This window comes from Medicago truncatula, chromosome 1, assembly GCF_003473485.1.
Source record: "Medicago truncatula cultivar Jemalong A17 chromosome 1, MtrunA17r5.0-ANR, whole genome shotgun sequence".
NCBI lineage: Eukaryota > Viridiplantae > Streptophyta > Magnoliopsida > Fabales > Fabaceae > Medicago > Medicago truncatula.
Window position 1 is genome coordinate 20,208,851 of NC_053042.1, and position 22,575 is coordinate 20,231,425.

The window sequence follows — 22,575 nt, forward strand, 5'->3', positions numbered from 1 at the left end:
TAAAGGGAAAATAATTATGTAATGAATTCTCCATTAGATATATATGAACATGACATTACAAAAGAAAGAAAATGGAATGAATTAGAGAAGGGCAATGAGAATGAAAATGAGAAGAGCAGCAATAAAGGAGTATTTGAGGGCAGCAACAAGAATAGCCAAAGAGATAAACAAGAGTTGCCACAGAACTTGAACACTTGCCCATGTGAGAATACCAGTTAGCCCAAGAGCAAGGACATTATCAGGATCTCGATCTAAAAGGCTACTCCAATTCAAACCAAAAAGGGGTCGTTTATCTTGTTCTTCTTGTCCAGAAGAAGAGGGTGGTTGTTGTGAATTTTTGTCCTCTTCTTTTACCCCATTACTGTTGCTGTTGTTGGATGCAGACAATGGAAGTGGGCGTGGTTTTCGAGAATTGAAGGTGATGGAAATGGTAGAAAAGTGTTGTGGTTGGTATCGAAGAGAATGGATTGAGAGTGATGATGAGGGTATGAAATTGGTTAACCCTAACATGCTCATATCGCTATTCTTTCTTTGTTACAGGAGACTCGGAATGTATGTGAAGGAGAAACAAATTGTAAAAGTCTTTTTTTTTTTTATTCACAATAAATATATATCAACTAAAAAACTCCTTAAGATCGTTAAAAGTTTATCAGATAAAAGATGATATGAACATGTGTTTATAAGTGAGTGTAATTATCACTTCAAAATATGGATTTGTGAGGTTGTATTAGTCTTAACCTAAATTTCTCACAAAATTTTTGTTTTTGCGTTAGGGTGTATAAATTACAAACAATATTTTTTATGAAATTTTGATTAATATTATTTTTAGGCTAAAATATGGTTTTAGTCCCTGCAAATATGTCTCGTTTTGGTTTTAGTCCCTTGTAAAAAAAAAATTTGTTTTTGGTCCCTGCAAAATTTTTTGTTTTTGAAAATAGTCCATGACCCCACTTTTGTGATGATTTGCATACGTGACACATTATAACTGAACCAATTTTGTAGTTTTTGGTCCCTGCAAAATATTTTGTTTTTAAAAAAGGTCCTTGCAAAATTTTTTGTTTTTGAAAATAGTCCCTCTAGGGACTATTTTCAAAAACAAAATATTTTGCAGGGACCAAAAACAATTTTTTTTTTACCAGGGACTAAAACCAAAACGAGGCATATTTGCAGGGATTAAAACCATATTTTAGCCTTATTTTTATTTGACTTAAATGCAATTTTGATCTCCCTATTTTCAAAATTGTTAAGTTTTGATACCCTCATTTCTAAACCCAACATTTTGATTCCCCTAGTTATAAAGTCAACTAAAATTTGAAAAATTCTACACAATAAGATCTCTTAACATTCACATCACAAAGGTCGGTTATTTTGCCTTTCACATAGACATAGATTTGGAAAACAAATATGGCGATGACACCTATTAGATTAAGAAAATAGATATGAGAAAGAGGAGTGTTATCGAACTTAAATGCCAAAGGCGTTTTGTTAGGAGAGGCTTGGTCTGCTAAGCAAACTAAGACGGTTTAAGAAATATTTGAAGACAGCTGGTTTTTTCCTCTAAGGAAGGAAGCTTGATTCTTTAGGCAAGCCCTGCTTCATCTATCGAACTTAAATATACAAAACATCTCTAAATAAACATGTAGTTCATTTCTGCAAAACCTAATAACTAGAAATCGAGACAAATGGAGAGAAAGCAGAGGGTAGACAGTGTGAGACGCCATTAGAGGGCTAGGGAGTATGGATTCAAGTTAGTTATGCATTCCATGGGTAAGTAAACTCTATTTTATGTTGGGATTGGATGTAAATAACTAATATTCTATGCAGCGCTCTTAATATGGTTGGTTGTATATGATTTATCCATTCAATGTAATCTTTAGTTTAAATATGTTTTTAATGATTTGCCCGCGATGTAGTGTTCTGCAATTGATCTTTTGATTTAGTTTGAGTCTTAGTCGACCTTACAATCTAAGAGACATGTTTTAAATTATGTATAACGCGATAATTGGTAGGTCTATATTCATGTATAATTATCCACGCGTATGCCATCGAAACAATCAACCATGTGCCATCGATGCTTCAGAAGTCAATTGGTTTAATGGATTGTGTATTGTTAAACGGAGATGGAGACATGTGTTGAGGGATAGCTGGAGCTATATTAAAAACATAAAAAGTATATGATCAATTAAGTAGAAAAATACGAGGAATAATTATTGAAATTTAATCTCAGTACAACTTTCTCTATCTTGACTAGTTTACTTTTAACCACATCAACAAAACACTTACCTAAAACCTTGTTTATAAATTATGTAAATACGTGCAAAATCGAGCTAAGTGCAGTCTATGTAGTTCGATAATTTTTTTTTGATAAAACTGACATAATACTTATTGTTGTGCGAGGATCGAAAAATTCCTCTTTATAAAATGGCGTCATTGTTTGGGTCTGCGTCAAATTAGATTGATTTTTCTTGTTTACAATTCTTATGAACCTGTAAATATTTGTCTCTATTTTACCAAATTTGCCAGGCAAGACTAACTTGCCTAGCGAACCAGACATAACCTGTAAATATTTTCATTTTCTTAGTTTTAGTTTGTCCTTATTATTTACAACTTTACTAATTGTTGGTATAACTGTTTGGTTACTGTGGATGTGAGGCAAAACACTTGAAGGTCATTTGCTTTACGATCTAGAGATCGAAAGGATCGTAAGGAAAAATAGACGCCAAGCATAGAAAAAAAAAAGGAAATATCTACAACAATCAACAACAAACATGGCCAACAAGGAAGAAACGCCAACACCGTTGATGAACAACAATGACATGAGGAGATTCGTTGAATCAACCAAGCCTGGAAACAACCGGCGACAGATGGAAATCAAAACAGGAGTTATCTAACTCCTACACGCAAATCCGTTCACCGGAATGGACCATGAAGATCCCATCAACTACTTGGTGAAGTTCTACGAAATTGCCGAAAGTCTAAGAACGTTGGACAAGGAAGAGGAAAATTTATGCTCAAGGTTATTCCCACACTCCATCATTGAACGTGTCAAAGATTAGTATATGGATCAACCAACAATAACTCTGAAAAACTAGAACACTCTAGAGGACAAGTTCATCAAAAGATTCTTTCCGCGTAGTAGAATTCATTACGCCAGGACAAGAATCGTTGTTTTCACACAAGGTTTCCAATAAGACACTATGCAAGGCATGAGAACAATTCAAATTCATGTTTCGCAAATGTCCATGCCACAAGTTTGATGATATCACTCATATTCATATCTTCATAAATGGTCTTCAGCAACAACATAAAATTCAATTTGACGCAACAACAGGAGGCGCACTTATGTCAAAAAGTTGTGTTGATGTTATTAAAATCAAGGAATCCATGACCATCAATGATCAACAATCAGAATATAATAGATGTCATCATGCAAAGAAAGAAGACCGACATTTTAGAGCTAGATACGAACAATTTTCCACTCGCACAAAGCAAACTCTTGAATAACATTGTGGAAGAATTAACCAAGAAAATCGGAAAAATCACACAACAACTGAAAAGCATTCAGAAGGAGCAATCTGAGCAAGTGATGAAATGCAAGTTATGTGGAGGATCACACTAGACCATATATTGTCCACCTTAAGAGGAAGTGAATTACAACAACACCCAATACAAACAAAATCGATCTCTATACCAAAGGCAAAACCAGTACTACATTAACAACTTTCAGAGGGAAAACAACAACTATGAAAGGCAAGTACACTACTATTAAAGTCTACTAAACCATCAAAATCTTCAAGTGGATAGAAGAACACTGAAACTTGAAGAAACACTCAACCAAATCAAATGTTTTCTCTATATCGATCTCGATAATCATAAACATCTTATTACCTTTCATCCTAGCCATGTAATGAATCGTATTTCTAAGTCCACAATAATATTATGATGGATATTATTCTCCCATAACAAAACTAGATTGACATAAAAAAAATGACAACATTCAAAAAAAGGTTAATAATATTAACAATAACGTTATATATAATTTTGTACACAATATCTGAAAGAGATATAGGTCAAAATTGATAAATAAACTCATGTTTTTCAAATTTAGGGGTCATAGCCATACTAGTATTATTAGTGAAATGGATAAGAGACAAATTCACCCAAAATTTGGTAACAAAGTGAAAAAAATACTTGCCGAAAATGTCCTAAAATTGGGTTGCAGATTCTTGGCAGTTAAAAAAACCTATCATGTTGGAAAAATAGAGCAAGATAAACATCATCTTCAAGGGCTTTAAGCGAACCCATCTTAAAGAGAGATTTATTAAGCTATAAAAAAAATCGGCATTTAACATATCATGTTGTCAAAATTGACAAAATTTAAGGGTTTGTAGAGTTTAAAGTATTAAAGTTAATGGTTAATTATTTGCCTTTAATATTTTTGAGTCAAGAATAAGAAGAAAAAAAAAAAAAATTCAAGTTTCGGAAACATTTTGCACATAAGTGCAAAATTTTTCACGGATATTTATAAAACCTCATGTTAACTATCAGAATATCAGGATCAATCGACGAACTTACAATTTCGGGTAATTGTCTGTTGACTCGAACTTTTTTCAGTTGAAACCGGTCAGACTTTTGGACTTGTCGTCACCGAAAAACAAGGCCCACAGTTCTCTCTCCGACTTTTTTCATGACATGACTCGCCTGAGACGACTCGGCACCGCCATCGGAGTAGCTGCAGCCACTGCTTACGGCGGCGCGATCCTGCTCTCACCTTCATATACATCCAACGATCATGGATCCCAGGTCGCAGCTTTCCAACAGAAGATCCACGACCCAAACGCCGTCCTCCCGTCCAGACAAGTTCAGCAGTCGTCACTCATTGGCTCCACCTCCGCTAACCCGCTCGACATTCTCGTAATTGGCGGAGGAGCCACCGGTACCGGCGTTGCCCTGGATGCCACCACACGTGGACTCCGTGTCGGCCTCGTTGAAAGAGAGGATTTCTCATCTGGAACTTCTTCTCGCTCCACTAAACTCGTACATGGAGGTAGATACACGTGTTCTTCTGCTCATCAATCTAGATAATCGAATTTTGTAGTATATACTTTTCTCATTCATTGTAATTTCAATGTGATAGTGCTGCAACTGAATAAAAGGATGATGAATTTGTGAATTTATACAAGTAATGTTTTTACGAGTGTGGTTTTGAACTCGAATGAATTATTAGTGTAACCTACATTGTTACTCTGATTGTGACTTTTGAAATCATATTTTGGTTTTTGGTCTTAGGTGTTCGTTACTTGGAGAAAGCTGTCTTCAAACTTGACTATGGCCAACTCAAGTTAGTATTCCATGCACTTGAGGAGCGCAAGCAGGTTATCGACAATGCACCACATCTATGCAATGCTTTACCTTGCATGACCCCATGTTTTGATTGGTTTGAAGTAGTGTACTACTGGATGGGCTTGAAAATGTACGATCTGGTAGCTGGAGCACGGCTTTTGCATTTATCAAGATATTATTCTACAAAAGAGTCTGTTGAGCTCTTTCCTACTTTGGCAACGGAGGGGAAAGGTAGAAGCTTGAGGGGCACAGTTGTTTATTACGATGGCCAGATGAATGATGCAAGGCTTAATGTTGGGTTGGCTTGCACAGCTGCATTGGCTGGTGCAGCAGTCCTAAACCATGCTGAAGTTGTATCCCTATTGAAGGATGGTGGTGGTGAACGAATAGTTGGTGCACGAATTAGGGACAACTTAACTGGTAACACCTTTTACTTCTATTTGTTACCACTGTCCTCTATTGTTTGCTACATTTTTCACTTTTTTGGTTATAGCATAAATTATTATATCTGATTGAGTACACATTTGGATAAACAACATAATGAAGAACTTATTTATTGAATAAGCACTTATGACATGAGAGTTTTGGCTATAAGAGCTAATCGCTTCACTGATTTTCATACGCATGTATGAGAAACTTACTGAAATAAGCACAAAAAAATCATATAGATATTAGATATCATAAGCTATTTTTATAATTTTAATCAAACACCCACTTAAGCAACAAGGCCATATAAACTCCATAAAAGCTCTTCCAATTGTTCCAGGGGAGTCTTGATGTGGGGGTTGAAGTTGTTATTGTGTGACTAACCCGCAATGACTCAGACCCTTCCTTGGACCCGCTTTATAGCATAAGTTTGTTCTTTATATTGGATTTACTAAGATTAGACAATGTATGGAAGAAGACGCACAATCAGAAGAATTAATTTTTAGAAGTATAATCTTTTATTTTTGCACATTTATTATTATTATTCAGTATTCACAAGGATTGTTCAAATACTCGGCAGTTACTTAATTTCATATGGAAACATAACTGTTTTACATGTGAATCGAGCGACAATTTGGTTGCGGACTGAGTACAATGAATACAGTTTCCTTACAAGTGTGTATACTATGGTTGTGGGTGCACACTACACAGCAAGTTTGTGACCTTTATGCTTAAAAAATAGTATGTTTCAACAGTTCCGTTGTTAATTGTTTTTATTTATTATTTTGCATGATGCAGGCAAAGAGTTTGATACATATGCAAAAGTGATTGTGAATGCAGCCGGCCCGTTTTGTGATTCTGTAAGGAAAATGGCTGACAAAAACGTACGAGATGTGATTTGTCCGAGTAGTGGTGTACATATTATACTCCCTGATTATTATTCTCCTGAAGGAATGGGCTTAATTGTTCCTAAAACTAAGGATGGGCGCGTTGTTTTTATGCTGCCTTGGCTGGGAAGAACTCTTGCTGGAACTACAGATTCCAACACTGCCATTACTTTTCTTCCAGAACCACATGAAGATGAAATACAATTTATATTGGATGCCATATCTGACTACCTTAATGTTAAGGTATGATTTAACTGCTAACAAATGATACTTTCTGATTCCAAACCAAAATTTCTCAATATCCTTGCATCTCATTTCAAGGACCTTCTTGTGGGAATTGAAATGCAAAAATGGAAGGATATTGAGAATTCTTGTTTTGAACATTCAGCTGCCTCACTCTAACTCATTCCAAACACTAATAACATTCTCACCTTGGAATACATTTGAAGGGAGAATGATCCTAGTAGGAGATTTCTCTCACGTTGCCTTATCTAGTGCCGCGTCTTATGTTATTTATTTATTTTTTTAATTTCATTTCTTTCAGTCATTGGTTTTTATACAGAATCGGAATAGGAGCAATATATGATGACGATCATATTTAGTAGTTAGAGGAAGAAAACAGTTAGAGATATGGAAGTCAAAAAGGGTAAGGTCTTAAGTCTAGTTATTTTAGGTCACTTCGGTCATTAAGAGTCGGTGTCCTAGTTTTTTTTTTTTTTTTTTTTGACAAAAGGAGTTGGCGTCCCAGTTGTTTCTTTTCTTTCTTTCTTGGCACTCATTTTATTATTATTTTTATTTTATTTTATTTTTTGCAAAAAGAATTCCCATGGATAAGAATTTTATAAAAAGAGAGAAAAAAATGCCAAACCTGGGATTTTACTCTCTCTCTCTCTCTCTCTCATCCCTGGGAATTCTATTTGCAACAAATTGATAACATATAAAGAATGCCTAGACAAAAGAAAGAGACAATTGGGACACCAGTCTCCTAATGACCTAAGCGACCTAAAATTACTAGACCCAAGACCCTACCCTTTTGACTTTCATATCTCTATAACCCTTTTCAGCTCTAAATATGATCATCATAATCTATTTCTCCTATTCTTCCCATTCCAACCTAGTGCAAAAACCAATGACCAAATGAAATAAATTCAATAAAAAAATAATATAAGTCGCGACACTCGGTAAGCCAACGAGAGAGAAATCCTCAACTAGATCAGTCTCCCTTCAAAACTAGAATTCTCATTATCCTTGCATCTCATTCAAGGAACTTCTTACGTGAATTGGAATGCAAATATGGAGAAAAGTTGGACTAGCAGCTATTCAGGGAAAAGCTGACCTGACTTGTAGCGAACACCACAAGCATTGCAGACGGTTTTTGCACCCGTTGGCCCAACCCTCCAAAAACAGTCTGCAATGCTTGTGGTTTGTTACAAGTCAGGCGGACCTCTCCTGAATAACTGCTAGTCCAACTTTTTGTTCATCTTTGCATTCAATTCTCACAAGAAGTTCCTTTAAATGAAATGCAAGGATATTGAGAATTCTTATTTTGAATCACATTCAATGCCTCACTTGAACACATTCCAAACACTAATAACATTCTCACCTTGGAGTTCATTTGAAGGGAGAATGATCCTAGTAGGATATTTCTCTTGCGTGGCCTTATCTAGATCAGTCTCCCTTCAAAACCAGAATTCTCATTATCCTTGCATCTCATTCAAGGAACTTTTTATGTGAATTGGAATGCTAATATGGACAAAAGTTGGACTAGCAGCTAGACGCTATTTAGGGAAAAGCCGACCTGACTTGTAGCAAACACCACAAGCATTGCAGACAGATTTTGCACCCGTTGGCCCAACCCTCCATTATGAAATCAGTTTTTGGGTTTTACGATCTTTCTTTGATTGTTAGTTTTTGAACGAGTTTAGGTGAGGCGTCTGAATGTGAATCAAAACCTGAATTCTCAATATCCTTGCATCTCATTTGAAGGAACTTCTTGTGGGAATTGGAATGCAAAGTTGGACTAGCAGCTTAACGGTATTCAGGGAATAGCCGGCCTGACTTTTAACGAATACCACAAGATTGGGCCCATTGGCCCAGCCCTCAATTATGATATCAGTTTTTCCAAATATTTAGTAGCGCTGCCTTTCACGGGTGAATGTCTCTACTCTCTACCATCGTGTGTCTTGCCATTGATGTGCCTCCACCACTTTGTCCCCATCTCTCCGGCCACCACCGTCGACGAAATGCCATCCTCAGCTGCACGCATGGCCAATGGCAGGACGTTGACACTCTGGCGCGTCCTCCAGATTGTATTTTCTGCATTTTTCTTCCCTTGATTAATACTTGTTTGGAAATAATTATGTATAATCTTAGGACAAAGTCATGATAGTATCCTGCATCGTTTTTATGTTATATATATTGATAATGATGTTGTGTTCTATCATTCCATCTGTAGCAACACCCCTGTCACCACCCTTGTTTTTCAATTAACTGGGTCTGTCCTTGTTAATACATAATTAAGTCCAAGAAAAATAATTGGGGTGAATGTCACCACCCTTGTTTTTCAATTAACTGGGTCTGTCCTTGTTAATACATAATTAAGTCCAAGAAAAATAATCGGGGTGAACTGTCACTCAATTTAGATGCATTTCTCCCTTATACGCAGATTCTTATTAAGGCTAAAATAATGCTTGGAAAATTTAGGTCAGACGCTCTGATGTTCTTTCTGCTTGGAGTGGCATTCGACCACTAGCAACAGACCCATCAGCTAAAAATACGGAAAGCATCTCCAGGGATCATGTTGTCTTTGAAGAGCACCCTGGTCTGGTCACCGTCACTGGTGGCAAGTGGACCACCTATCGCAGGTAATTCTTTTCATGCATAATGTTGTCGAAATTTTTCCTGATGTTGTTTCTCCAACTAACCCTGATCTTAATTCGTTTATGAAATTTGTTTCCTAGTTCTCCTGCTTCATTCATTAATGTCCTTCTATCTCATTGTTCCATTCCAGCATGCAACGTTCCTACTACACATATAAACCATTATGAATATTACTTTGTGTTTCAGCATGGCTGAAGATGCTGTTGATGTAGCTATAAAGGCAGGGAAACTGACCCCCGTCGGTGGATGCGTGACCAATAACCTTAGGATTGTTGGTGGCGAAGGGTGGGATCCTGCTTCTTTTACAGTTCTCACGCAACAGTATTTGCGCATGAAACTAACACATGGGGGAAAAGTTGTTCCTGGGGTAATGGACACTGCATCAGCAAAACACTTGTCTCATGCATATGGAACATTGGGTGAACGTGTGGCCGCCATTGCTCAGGTTAGCTTCTATATATTACCTGGATTTACTCTAGTTTGAAAAATCAACCGAAAATTTGTGCATTTTAGTTATGGTTTATTGTAAGTGTTGATTATATAACAATGTACTTATGGTTCATACAAGGGAAGGTTTATATTATTATGCATTTTGTTTTGTATGTAGAATGAAAATTTGGGTAAGCGGCTTGCTCATGGTTACCCTTTTTTGGAGGCTGAGGTGGCTTACTGTGCTCGTCATGAATATTGTGAATCTGCCACTGACTTCATTGCAAGGAGGTCTCGACTTGCTTTCCTTGACACTGATGCAGCAAGACGGGCATTACCTCGTGTGATTCAATTAATGGCAGCTGAACATAAATGGGACAAATCAAGGCAGAAGGAAGAGCTGCAGAAGGCTAAAGATTTTTTGGAGACTTTTAAATCCTCCAAAAATGCCCAGTTCTATGATGGGAAACACAATTAGTAAATATTGATGTCCATCGACCCACAAATTGTATATAGACATTCTGCTGTTATATATTTTCATGTTGTCCACTTTTGTTGGGTTCAACAAGTATGGATAACATAAATAATAATGTACAAGTACATGCCTATTCTCAGGGTCTGTATTTGAACTAGATGGGACTCACCTTCAACCCCTTTAAAACATGGTGTTTTTGCCGAGCTTGCGTGTCAAAATGTTTACAAATTTGAGGGTTTCTCTAGCCTCCTTTAAAAAAACTTTTGCTTTTTTTGCTTTTTAAAATAATTGTCACTTTACTATACCAAATGCAACATTTGTTGTTTTTTGCCATTTATATACCCTTATTTATTGAATTTTACTTTAGTAAACGATATTCTCTCTGTTCTAAATTATAAGTCGCTTTGGAAAAAAAATTATCCTAAAATATAAACCGTTTATTGTATGGTACATAAAAAGTGAGTGTTAGAAACTGCCAAGAGTTTTTGGATATTAATCATAAGCATTAATAATTCTAAAATAATACTAAAAAAAAAAAGGGGGAAAGATTTCTAACTATTCTTAGCACGTTAAGTACTTCGTTTTGATACGGGTACAAAAGAATTCAGAAAAAAAGAAGTAAAATTCGATCCTATGTGCTAAGGCTCAGCTTGTCACATAAGGAAAATAGAAATGCATTAAAAGCTAAAATTTGACGTAACTTTTGTAGCCAAATTCTACTGTCCTTCATTCGGCTACAAGAAATATTCTAAACGAAGACAGTATTACAAAATTTTCTGAAAGGGAGTCTTTATGGGGATGCAATGTTTCTGAAATCCAATTAGCACACCAAATCATCCTCCCATTCAAAGATCCAAACCCTAGTTCCAAACATGGAATTGATCACAACTCACAAGAGCAGCAAATATGGGATGCACACAAGAAAAACAATGATAACGAATCTTCAACTTTCAATCTTCCGACATATGTTTGATGCCTGATGAAGATCTTTCAAGGTCTCGGGCACTTCCTGCCCACATTGTTCAAGAATTGAGATGAGTGGTCCAGCATGTTCTGTATCGCTTTTTGTTAAGAAACCATGCAAAATACCATTGACACTTTGACGGGCCATGTTTGTCAAAATATGCTCGTAAGTGTCCATAGAGGGTACAAGACTAGGTAGGACTATTACATCATACATCCCTATATCCAAAGTAGAGATATCCTCCAAATCAATCATTGTAACCAGTCTCCTGTTTGAATCCACACTGTCCAACAAAACAGTACATAAGTTACTATAGAAAGTTCGATATAAAGTGAAGCAATAAAACTATAAAAGTATAAAGGTTATAGTACAACTTGTGATACTGGTATGAAAATAAGTTTGTAACAGAATAGGAGTAGTCATTTAAATTTGTACAGGATCTTGAATGTTATTCGCTCCTTTTATTCTTTAGCTACAAATAAACCATTTATTATAAGCTTCGTATTTCATTGAACCTCTGTACTAAATTGATCGGGATAGAATATCACTGATTATTATTTATAGAACAAAAGGTATAGCTCAGCTCCTTGCAACGAGTAAAGATCCTCTCCATTTCTCAAAAGAAATGGAAAGCAAGCTTCATTACTATAGATTTGTGTGTATAATAGCACATATTTCAAAAATATGTGACATTTATTAAAGCATCTATGTGAATTATATTATACTGAACTATAGTAAAAGAGCTTTCCATTTCTTTTGAGAAATGGAAGGATCCTAACTTCCTTGCAACAGGGGGAAATCCTCGGGATAACACAAACGGTAGCAAAAAAGATAAAAAACAATAGAAAGATACCCAAGGACAGGGATTGTAAAAAGCAATCTCCACCCACAAGGCCAACAGCAGCCAACTTTGCATTAAAAATTATCTTCGTCTACCCATGGCCTCCTCCTACACCCTCCCTCCCTTCCTATCAATATTCAGCCCTCGACCTGCCAAGACCCCCACTCCATTCACACACTGCCAGCTGTCTGTTTTGTTATACTCAATGTACTAGTACTTCTTAATCTCGACCTTTCTATCAATATTATTTTATTGCTCTCTCACAGCCCAATTCCACCCTGTGTTTGAGACTCTAGAAGAATGCAGGGACCATGGTTAACAAAACCAACACAGTTGTCACTGCTAATGCATAAAAACCAACCAACGCTAGACCTTAGCAGGTCAAACACAACAACGAATTGGGGTTTGAAAATAGTACAATAGGCACACACATTGTACTACAAAAGTTCCTTAAAGCTGTAATAACCAACGATGGCTGAAATGGCAGCGATAGCCCCTTATAAACACTTATTTTTTCGGTAGACTTCTCTTAAGCTAGGTTAGATTTCCTGTAAGCTATGTTTTGAGATCATGGTGCATATCATAATGCAAAATATTAAACCAAAATATTTATAAAAGCATTTGGTGTGTTACCTATCATTTATAGTTGCTGCATCAGAATCGAGTGACGTGGAACAACCCATGGATTTGAGAGTCTTCACCAATTTATGGCACTTGACATCCTTCCTCAAAATATATAGAAGGTTTGAACTATGAGTCTGGCTGCTCCGAAATTGACGCAGGACTTCAATGCTCTGCAAGAATAATAGTAATAAGAAATGCTTTTAAAACTTGCACATCTAAATAAAATTGCATAGCTACATGCAAGCATTTCTCAGAGCTGTATTGACTATAAAAATCTAATATAAGAACTTTTATACTACAAATCTTAAGGGTGGAAATGTGAAAAGAATAATATATTAAACATAGGTTTATGAAAGATGAAATTGTGAAAGTCATGAAAATAAAATTATTTGATAAAATTCAAACATGGTAGTAGAACAATGAGATCATGCATTGGTGAAAATCTTTTCAAATGAACACAGAAGTTTCTCTAAATCTATTAAGAGGGAAGCAAGGTCATTTTAATGGTAAATCTTTTCTCAAAAAAGACTAGAGAAGAGAAATTCATATAATTATCTCTAGCTTTAAGTAATTTAATTCATTGAATAACGTCAAGAAAAACAACAATAAAAGGTGAGTTAGTAAGGTACCCCCATGTGTTAATTTTCACTCTTGTAGAATACTTGCTAGTCCTTTTCAAAATTCAACACAACACTAATTATTATTGTTTTGTCAGTAATATCCATTTGTCTATTGTAGAGAGAAATATGTGAAATCAGAGTAGTCAATAGCGGGGCTATAGCAGCCGCGCATGGTGTGGCGGCGACGAACCGCTACGGTAATCATCGTAGCGGTGCAGAATCAGATAGCGGCCACTTTAGCTGCTATAGTGGCGAAGTGGAGTGGATAGCGGCTGAAGCAGCCGCTATTTGATTTTAGTAGGAAATTTCCAAATTGACCCTATTTTTAAAACCTTTTTAGGGCATTTTGGGGATTTCTTAAACTCTTAACATTTTTCAACTCTTTCTCTCTTCTCAGCTGTGCCGCGAAACACACTCTTCTATCTTCAAATTGGAAAACACAAACTGGAAAGCACAACCCAAGGACCTCTTCTCTCTTTCTCTGTTCTCAACTCACATGATCTCTTCTCTCTTTCTCTGTCACGCTCTCGCCCTCACCAATTTGTTTCCATTGTTCTCACACGATCTCTTCCTCTCTTCCACTGTTCAGGTTCATTTTGTTCTATTCCTCTGTTCTTTCTTTATTTGTTCCTCTGTCTTTTGTTTGATGGTTTCTCTGCTCTTTTTTCCTTTCTCTGTTTTCTGTTTTATTTTATTTTATTTGTTCCCCTGTCTTTTGTTTTTTGATGTTATGAATGTTTCATGAGATTTGAGTGTTATATTTAATTTTATATTAATTAAATATAAGTTTGTTTATACTTTATCGTATTATTCATGTAATTTGTCCAAAAAATAATCCAATATCGGCGACCGCTATTTGTCATACTGCTATACGCTATCCTATGTTTGGGGTCGGCTGCTACGCACCGCTATCCGGGATTGACTACTATGTGTGAAACGAGATAATAAATAGTCAAGGCTTATATAGGAAAAAACAAATAATTCCATCAAAAGTAACAATTTATTAGTTTTCTTTTCTTGGTATGTATAAATAACCATAAAACGAAACTAAAAAGGAATGGAGGGCGTATAAATAGAATCCATAGCTAGCATAGCAATAAATTTACCTTAACAAGTTTATCTTCGTCTGATGTACACACTTGAACAGACTGTACAATGCACGAACTTAGGCTAGCAATTGAATTATTGATAGATATTCTACAAATAGGTCCCGTCAGAAGATGCCGAACCACTGGGATAGATGTATGGTTGAAGCTATCATTGAAAACCACAAGACTAGGATTTCCAGAAATAAACTTCTTGATGGATTTTATTGCATCAGCGTGGCCAGCTTTACAAATAGCATCGAACCCATCAATAACCTATTTGATACCAAAACATTAACTAATTAATAAAAGATGATAAATAGAATAGATTATAAAAAAGAGATGTTTGAAACTGACTTATAAAGAATACAGGTAATACATTATTCATATAAACCCATACATACATTTTTTTCATTGTTAATTAAAAGATGCCTATAATTGTCACTCTCCTAAGCAGAAGAATATGGTTATGATGATAGACAATAAGCACAAACATGAATATTAAATGAGGGGGAATATAGAGGAAGGATAATAAGGAGGAATACAGTCCGTTGTTGAGGAGGGAGGCACACAAAGAATCATAAGGACCTGTTATATAATAGAATTGGAGGATACCAGAAGCACAGATTGTGGAACATCTGAACAGCCAAATAATTCAGAATCAATACAAGCCCGATTGAGGAGAAGGAGGAGAAGATGGAGCATGACTAGGAGCTGGTGGAGAAGAGGATGGGAATGGGGACAATGGGGATAGAATAGGGGAACTATCAGAGATTGGAGGGGAAGAAGAATGAGATCAAACAGCAGTTAATTTAGATTGATATGAAGAGGAAAAATGGAACCGGTGCTCATTAAACGGAACATCTTTTGTAGATGAATGTTTAATCATGCAAGACATTTGTAGTCAGCTGAGTGTCAGGGAAAACACATTTCTTAGACCAGTAAGACAGTTTGTATAATTTCCGAGGCCTAAAGAACTGAAAACAGACATAACATGGTAATTAAAGTATGGTCCCAACATTTAAAGTGAAAGCAGGGTTAACCTCACCTAAATTACGTGCCTATGCTTACTCTTTACAACACTATTAGGTAAGGAGGGTGGACACAAATGAGTCTACTAGCACTGCAGCACTAAATAGAAATCAAGTGAATCCCGAATAGGCATCACTACACCATGACAGAAATCAAGAACCACCAAGAAATTAAGAGACGATCGAGAGAAAAAAACAAAAGGAAGAGAAACCGGGGGAGGATCTTCTTTTAAATATATATATGTAACATTGTTTTATGCATAAGTTTTCTTCTTCTACGTAGATATATACCTATGAAGCACAGAGTCAGACACGGAGAGGACACATCGACACCGATAATAATTTAAGAAAATGACATTATTCAATGTAATCATATGTGTCGGTGTCGGACACGATACATATCCGACACCGGGACGCCCCTAATCCGAGGAGTATTTGTGCATCATAGATATATACATATCCAGTGGCGGAGCACCATATAGACCAAGGTGGGCCATGGCCCACCCCCAAAAAAATAAGTAATTTTTTTTTCCATGGAGGAAAATATGAAACACCCCTAACTTTTAAATAATTTATATGTTGGCCCACCTTGTCCTTTCTCATGCAAGCTTCATCTGACTTTATACTACTTCATATTCCTCTTTTATTTACCTAAGTTGTTGGTTTTGACTTTAATTTTACTTAAGTACAAAGGGTTCAAGGTATTATGTATTCATCCTCTCTAGAATTTTGTCTTTTGAATATATGAGTATGTTATTAATTGATATATAAACACCTCTCCCATGGTTGTCACAAGATTGCTGCTCATTTATTTGCAAACAAAACTGGCTTTATAATCATTAATATTATTAATTTTGGTCCAAGAATTTTTTCCTGGCTCCGCTACTGTACATATCTTCTGCATGAAACATTGGAAAGAAAACATACCAGCATAGAGATGCCAGAAATATCAATTGCCTTCAATGAAACAAGCTCCAAGAGCCTCTCAGGAGTAGAAATGAGAAATTCAGGCTCACAACTTTTCAGACTGTTGAAGACAAAACAAATGTTCAATAAGAAGTTTGCTACCATTAAGGGTAAGCTGAGAAAACCTTAAAACAACTAATTATGTGCATGCACATTCTCAAAATATTCATGGAAAACAAGACAAGTTTTAAACAAATTACCCTTGAATCTGATGATCTAAGGAAGCACCCGGATGAACACTCACTGTATGTATTCCTACAGATTTCAAAGGCTTGCAAACTGTTCGGACCTGCGTACAAATTTAAACTTTTAGAATTACCCCTGAGAGTGTGTCGGATGGATGTTTCAGCATACTGATTTTTATCAGAGATGAAATTGTAAGCATGCAGATGAATTTGATCTAACCTGGCCAGCTTTTTTTTCGGAAGGGACGAGGAACAAAAGAAAGGGGGTGTCTAATGATAAGCCTTGTTTCTCTTTTCTAACAAAAATATCAGCTGCCGCGGAAACCATCCATGCAATTTGCTCAGTAGTAGCAAAGGTTCCACCGGTGTCAATCAGATCTTTACCAGTAGAAAAATGCTTTGAAAATTCTAATCCCCATGGGTTAAGAAAGAAAGAGTTTCCCTCTCCATCCGTGTAAGCATCGTCATGTCTGAGTGCGTTTTCAATTGCACTCAGACACCAAAAAACAAATTTGGAAGGGAAGTCTGAAACTTCATTATCATGCTGTTCACCGCAGCAAACTTCCACCATCTCACTTTTATTGTTTGCGCCATTCCTACCAACTGCGGTGCCTTTCTCCCCGGGTACACTCTTCCCTTTAACCGGAGTTGTCTTCTCTTTTTGGGAAGATGTTTTCTTTTTAGGATCCTTCTTTTTAAATTCCGGTTTCCCTTGTCTATCATTGAATGGATCATCTAGAGAAGGTAAGCTAAAGCACATTCCCTACAATATCATGAAAAAAAATAAAAGTTATTTATGCAAATCAACAAACATTATGTCAATTTCTTAACATCTTCAACAAAGAAATGCCTTCAAAAACATTACTTATATCCGTTAGAATAAGAAGTGACATGAAACAGTGCATCCTGAACAACTAACTGAAAAAAATGGAAAATATGTTGAATGAAAAAACGAAACTACACAGACGGAAGAAGAATGAAATGAACCTCGCAGATGCGGCGTTTTCCGGCCTTGCGGCGCTTCTTGGAGGCGATAACAGCGGCAATCTTAGCAGAGACGGAATTCTTGCTGTTTTGTTTTTTCCTGAGCTTTTTGTTATGTTTTTTCAGTACAGAATCGTCACCCTTCGCCATTGCTGCTGCTTGAGGTTTTGGTTTGTGCGGCGCTTTACGCCATTCAGACTAAACTGCTTGGTTTTATTCAGTCAGGGTGGGAAAGGTTCATGAACCGAACCAAACCAAAGCAAACCGGATCATATTTATGGTTCGGTTCGGTTCATGTAACCACTTTATTAAAAAAACCGGGTTTTTCTGCTTATAATCCGTTTTTTGTTGCATCAAACCGGTTTTCACTAAAAAAATTAGGGAACCATCTAGGATCATAAAAGTTAGTGATGTGAATTCCTAAAAAAAAATAATTAGGGACGTTATATACTTATTGTGATAATCTAATCTATTATTAGGTCTGAGTAAGTTTTTCTAATTGCTTAGGCTTTCATTTTTAAAAAAAAGGCAGTGATGAAGTAAACAAAACTGAACAAAAACATTTATCTTCCCTTTTCCTAATTCTAAACAGTAATATACATCTAGATTAGTTACAACATGAAGGAACACATTTTGTTCCCCCATCTCTTGTTGGAGAAATTACATTTTAGCAATGGTGTACAAGATACATCTGCTAACTAAACATAAAACAAAGTTAATTGAGATTCCCTATCTTTGTATATATATAAAATAAAATGTTGGTTATGATAGATTTCAAGAATCTTGTGAGAATATTTTGAATATGAAGTCACGAAAACGCCTCGAGTATTGTCTTGGATCAACGGCTGATATCGAGGTTGGGTCATATTGAATGGACTTATAGGCATGCTCAAGCTTCTTACTGATATCATAGTCTTGAAGTATGTCAATGATACCGAAAAACAAGACAACTTCGTAGTACTCTCCGATTGGCTCTCCTACGAGTTGCAATTCACAATCACTTGTTCTCACTGTCCTTTCAACCCGTGCTGGCATATTCACTCCTAATTTGATACTTGCCCATCTACAAACAAATATACAATAATTGTTTTAAGAATTTATTTTATAAACATTGATTCTATATTAAAATTTTCGAAAGACATGTGACCTGGAAGGATCTAGCAGAAGTTGATCCATGTCTTCTCGTGAAATACGGGGCGTTCCTTCACCCTCTGAATCACCTAAATTTGAATATCCAAAATATTTTTCTAGGAATTTAATGAGGATGAACAAAAATTAAGATAACATATATACTATTATGGATAAGAAAAATACCATCGAGTGGAGTATGAGATCCTGAAGGAATAAGATCTCCTTCTGGTGCTATATCTTTGAAATGAATGCCAACTAGTAGACTATAGTCCATAATTCCCTCCTGTTCCAGAAGCTCACAGTCCCGGTCGATTTGCCTGTGATCATATATAACAAACACATGACATGGTTCAATTTCTTATTCTTTTCGAGAAGGTAAAAATAGAAATTTGTTATATGATAGCTAGCTAGGTCATGTTAAAATTTGCTATAATATATTTAACTTTTATCACCTGCAAAATTCTAAAAACCAAGATCGTTGTAGTCGAAATATAAAATTTAGATCAAGATCTTTTAGGATGGTGGTTTCAGTAATCTCTGACTCAGGCTTAGTCGTTATGCGCCCAAGTGAAGAACCCTTCAAATCAAAGCGTCTATGTATGGTATACTCAGAACAAAAAAGGTTGCCCATTATGATAAATCGTACCTGAAATCCATAAATTTTATAAATATGAATTTCATAGTTCTCTCTTATCAAAAATGTATGCTATACTATAAGGATGGATACTAGTAAATGTTTAAATTTTTTTAAACAATAAAAAATTTATGCAACATATAGGTACACCTTCTTCTGAGAAGGTCCATTTAACTTGACACAATGTAATCCATAAAACTTTGTCACTAGAGCATTTTCAAATGCTCGAAAATGATTGTAATAAGCAGGAAGCATTCTCAAGAGAGCCTGCAAAATAAAATCAGCATGTCCAAATCAATATTATGCTAATAATGTGTGTGCCTTGGTTTCGATAAGATAACTAGTATGAAACTCACTTTAGCCTCAGCTTTCTTCATTGTCTTAATCATATAACGGTCATCATTGGTCAAGTAAAAGAAGCTTCCACTTTTTCCAGGCGAAGAAAGTTCGCGCAGCGCATCATTTCCACATATGGATAACATGTAATCAGCTGCATCCACCTTGAATAGCTTCCTAAGAGTTCTAAGGAAATTTTTAAGAGGTAAAAATTATATGTTGATCAATTATCATATACAAAAGGGAACTTAATAATAAAAATTAATAAGGATTAACTACCTAAAAACTACTGGGCAATAGTCCTTCCATTTGAACTCACTGGACGGATGTGGAGGCGTATATTTGGATCCTTCGGGAGGAAATCTAGTCCATACTTTCTCTTTGGAATCAAAAGCTGAAGGCTTCAGATCTAAAGATGCCGAGGGGGCAGGTCTTCCAACAGAATGCCTATTATATGCAACAACTCAAACAATTATCATGAATAAAAATGCTACATTGTTTGTTTTTGTTTCTTAAGCTTTTTTACTTTACCTGATTCCCAATTGTAAATTGAGCATGAGCTCATAATTTTTGTGTCCTTTGCATATGGTTTCTCCCTGCCTCTTTGATTTCTTTGGTGCTTTCAAAGTTTGTCTTGGATTATTAGAAGCATGTAAATGTAAACCAAGCAACTCATGATCATCTTTAGTTGGAGTTCTACTACCGGTTGGAGTTCTACTACCAGTTGGAGTTCTACTACCATCACCTTCCCCGCCGCCCCATAAATGCATTCTATCACTTGGCTTTTCAAGCCCTACACTTGCCCTCCCTGCATCCACTGACATTCTTCTCGGCTTAGCACTACCACCTTCCCCCTTGGTAGACCTCCACACTGCAAGTCTCTTCTGTGATGGCAAAACTGAAACCTTCTCCCCAGGACTAACTTGATACTCACTCAACTCAGTATACACTTGTTGTGGTTCCCAATCAAGATGACCCTCTTGCGATTGCGATGACCCTGGAGAAGGATAATATGTTCCACTTTGATCTCTTGGATCCTTACTCCAATTACCTACATAAAAACTTCCATCACCCCATTTGAAAGTTCCATTCCCTTTAGGCAAACCATCTTCCCAATAGCCATCATACCTATTCCCATTACTCCAAACAAATGACCCTTTACCCCAAATACTCCCATTCCTCCATTCCCCAATATAATATTTCTCATCTTTCCACTCATATCTCCCTTGTCCATCCTGCAAACCTCTTCTCCATTCTCCCTCATACTTATCTCCATTCGAATAACTCGTCTCACCATGACCATGTTTCAAATTCATCACCCATTGTCCTTTATAAGTATCCCCATTAGTAGAAGTGTATGCACCTATTCCATCCATATAACCACTCTTGAACTCCCCTTCATAAGCTGGCCCTGAAGGCCAAGTGAACCTTCCCTTTCCCATAGTTTTTCCTTTGAACCATTCTCCAACATATATACATCCATCTGTCCATAAGTACTTCCCTTTCCCATGTGGGAAGTTATCAGCCCATTCTCCTTTATAGTAATCTCCATTGGGTAGAACCCTCTCTGCATGGTATACTTCTGTTTCATCCTTGCTTTCTTCTTCATGATCTCCATGTTGTGAAGCTACATATGTTGATCCAAATATGCTATTTGCACGCTTCTTCGCAACTGCTTGTGTCTTCTTCACCGTGGCCTCCCATGCCTTCATCATACTACTATCTTTACCCATCATTTTGTTATTTTACATCTGGAATGGAAAATCTTTCCACCAAATACTTAAAATTTCATGAATATATATGCCTTGATAATGAAAAATTAAAAATAAAATCATAACAAGATTATTGTATCATTAATGTAGTAATAGCATGCAATTTTATCAATAGCTTGTGGGGCTTTCTCTCTTGTAAGCTGAAACCAACACATGCATGTTGGTATAAGATTTTTGGTTCTCATGATATTCTTGGGTATGTAAAGTTGATGTTCTAGACTTGGACATGCACAATATTTCCTTCTTAATTTTGTGAACTTTGTAACAAAAATTAATTCATTAAGGAATTAATCTTGACATTGAAGAAACTGAGGAAATTTTCATGACTAGATAGGTAAGAGGTGGTTTTTTTCTTGATCCAATGTTTGAATATTTTTTTGGTGAAAGAGAGAGACTCGGTCATATCCTACAACCACTAAAAACCGTAACATAAGGAAATAAGTGCTAAATCAACGGGTTTGTTTACTATTCTTGCAAAGGCCATAACAAATATATCTATTTACTGTTTGTTCATTGTTGCTAACCTTTCATATTATTATTTTTCCTTCAAATTCATTGTCTAATTTTGTCCATTAGACAATCATTTTCATCCTTTGTACATTGTATCTTCCGTATCTTCTTTATATATATTTGCCATTAACAATAATAACAATATGAGAAAATTGCTTTTACCTCCCATGAGGTTTTATTAAAAGTAACACACACTCATATGGTGGTTCTTGAACATGATAAACCTAAACCAGAATGTGTGCATCTGCATGTACTTTGTGTTAGAGATGTAAATTCGCTACAAAAACATTGTGCTTTGATTTGATTGACAATATTTGTAAGTTATGGGATATGTCTTATGGGTGCAAGGATGGAGGTTTTCCCTTTGTATTTTTTTCCATCTGGGTAGTCAAATAAGGAACACAATTAACAATGATTATCATGTTTTCATATGTTCAAGCTAAATGGTAACC

General features: G+C 36.0%; 4 protein-coding genes across 4 annotated transcripts; 1 reads left to right on the forward strand and 3 right to left on the reverse strand.

Moving 5' to 3' along the window:
• Positions 1-587, reverse strand: LOC11419874 (uncharacterized). Its single transcript, XM_003590211.4, has one exon. The coding sequence runs from the start codon at positions 514-516 to the stop codon at positions 82-84; it is 435 nt and encodes a 144-aa protein (XP_003590259.1). The 5' UTR covers positions 517-587; the 3' UTR covers positions 1-81.
• A 4,105-nt stretch (positions 588-4,692) lies between these two features.
• Positions 4,693-10,643, forward strand: LOC11419875 (glycerol-3-phosphate dehydrogenase SDP6, mitochondrial). The gene is made up of 6 exons (XM_003590213.4): positions 4,693-5,047; positions 5,290-5,763; positions 6,568-6,899; positions 9,360-9,520; positions 9,723-9,981; positions 10,144-10,643. The coding sequence occupies exons 1-6, from the start codon at positions 4,693-4,695 to the stop codon at positions 10,441-10,443; spliced, it is 1,881 nt and encodes a 626-aa protein (XP_003590261.1). The 3' UTR covers positions 10,444-10,643.
• Positions 10,644-10,988: 345 nt separating this feature from the next.
• Positions 10,989-17,966, reverse strand: LOC11424303 (pre-mRNA-processing ATP-dependent RNA helicase prp5). The gene is made up of 7 exons (XM_003590214.4): positions 17,744-17,966; positions 16,977-17,519; positions 16,772-16,860; positions 16,533-16,632; positions 14,596-14,850; positions 12,879-13,039; positions 10,989-11,687 (listed from the first exon to the last, which is right to left on the reverse strand). Exons 1-7 carry the CDS (start codon positions 17,888-17,890, stop codon positions 11,384-11,386), a joined length of 1,599 nt encoding a protein of 532 aa, XP_003590262.1. The 5' UTR covers positions 17,891-17,966; the 3' UTR covers positions 10,989-11,383.
• A 548-nt stretch (positions 17,967-18,514) lies between these two features.
• LOC11429424 (phosphatidylinositol 4-phosphate 5-kinase 5) lies at positions 18,515-21,577 on the reverse strand. The gene is made up of 8 exons (XM_003590215.2): positions 20,373-21,577; positions 20,121-20,288; positions 19,862-20,027; positions 19,656-19,772; positions 19,324-19,517; positions 19,055-19,188; positions 18,888-18,960; positions 18,515-18,803 (listed from the first exon to the last, which is right to left on the reverse strand). Exons 1-8 carry the CDS (start codon positions 21,575-21,577, stop codon positions 18,515-18,517), a joined length of 2,346 nt encoding a protein of 781 aa, XP_003590263.2.
• Positions 21,578-22,575: the final 998 nt, after the last annotated feature.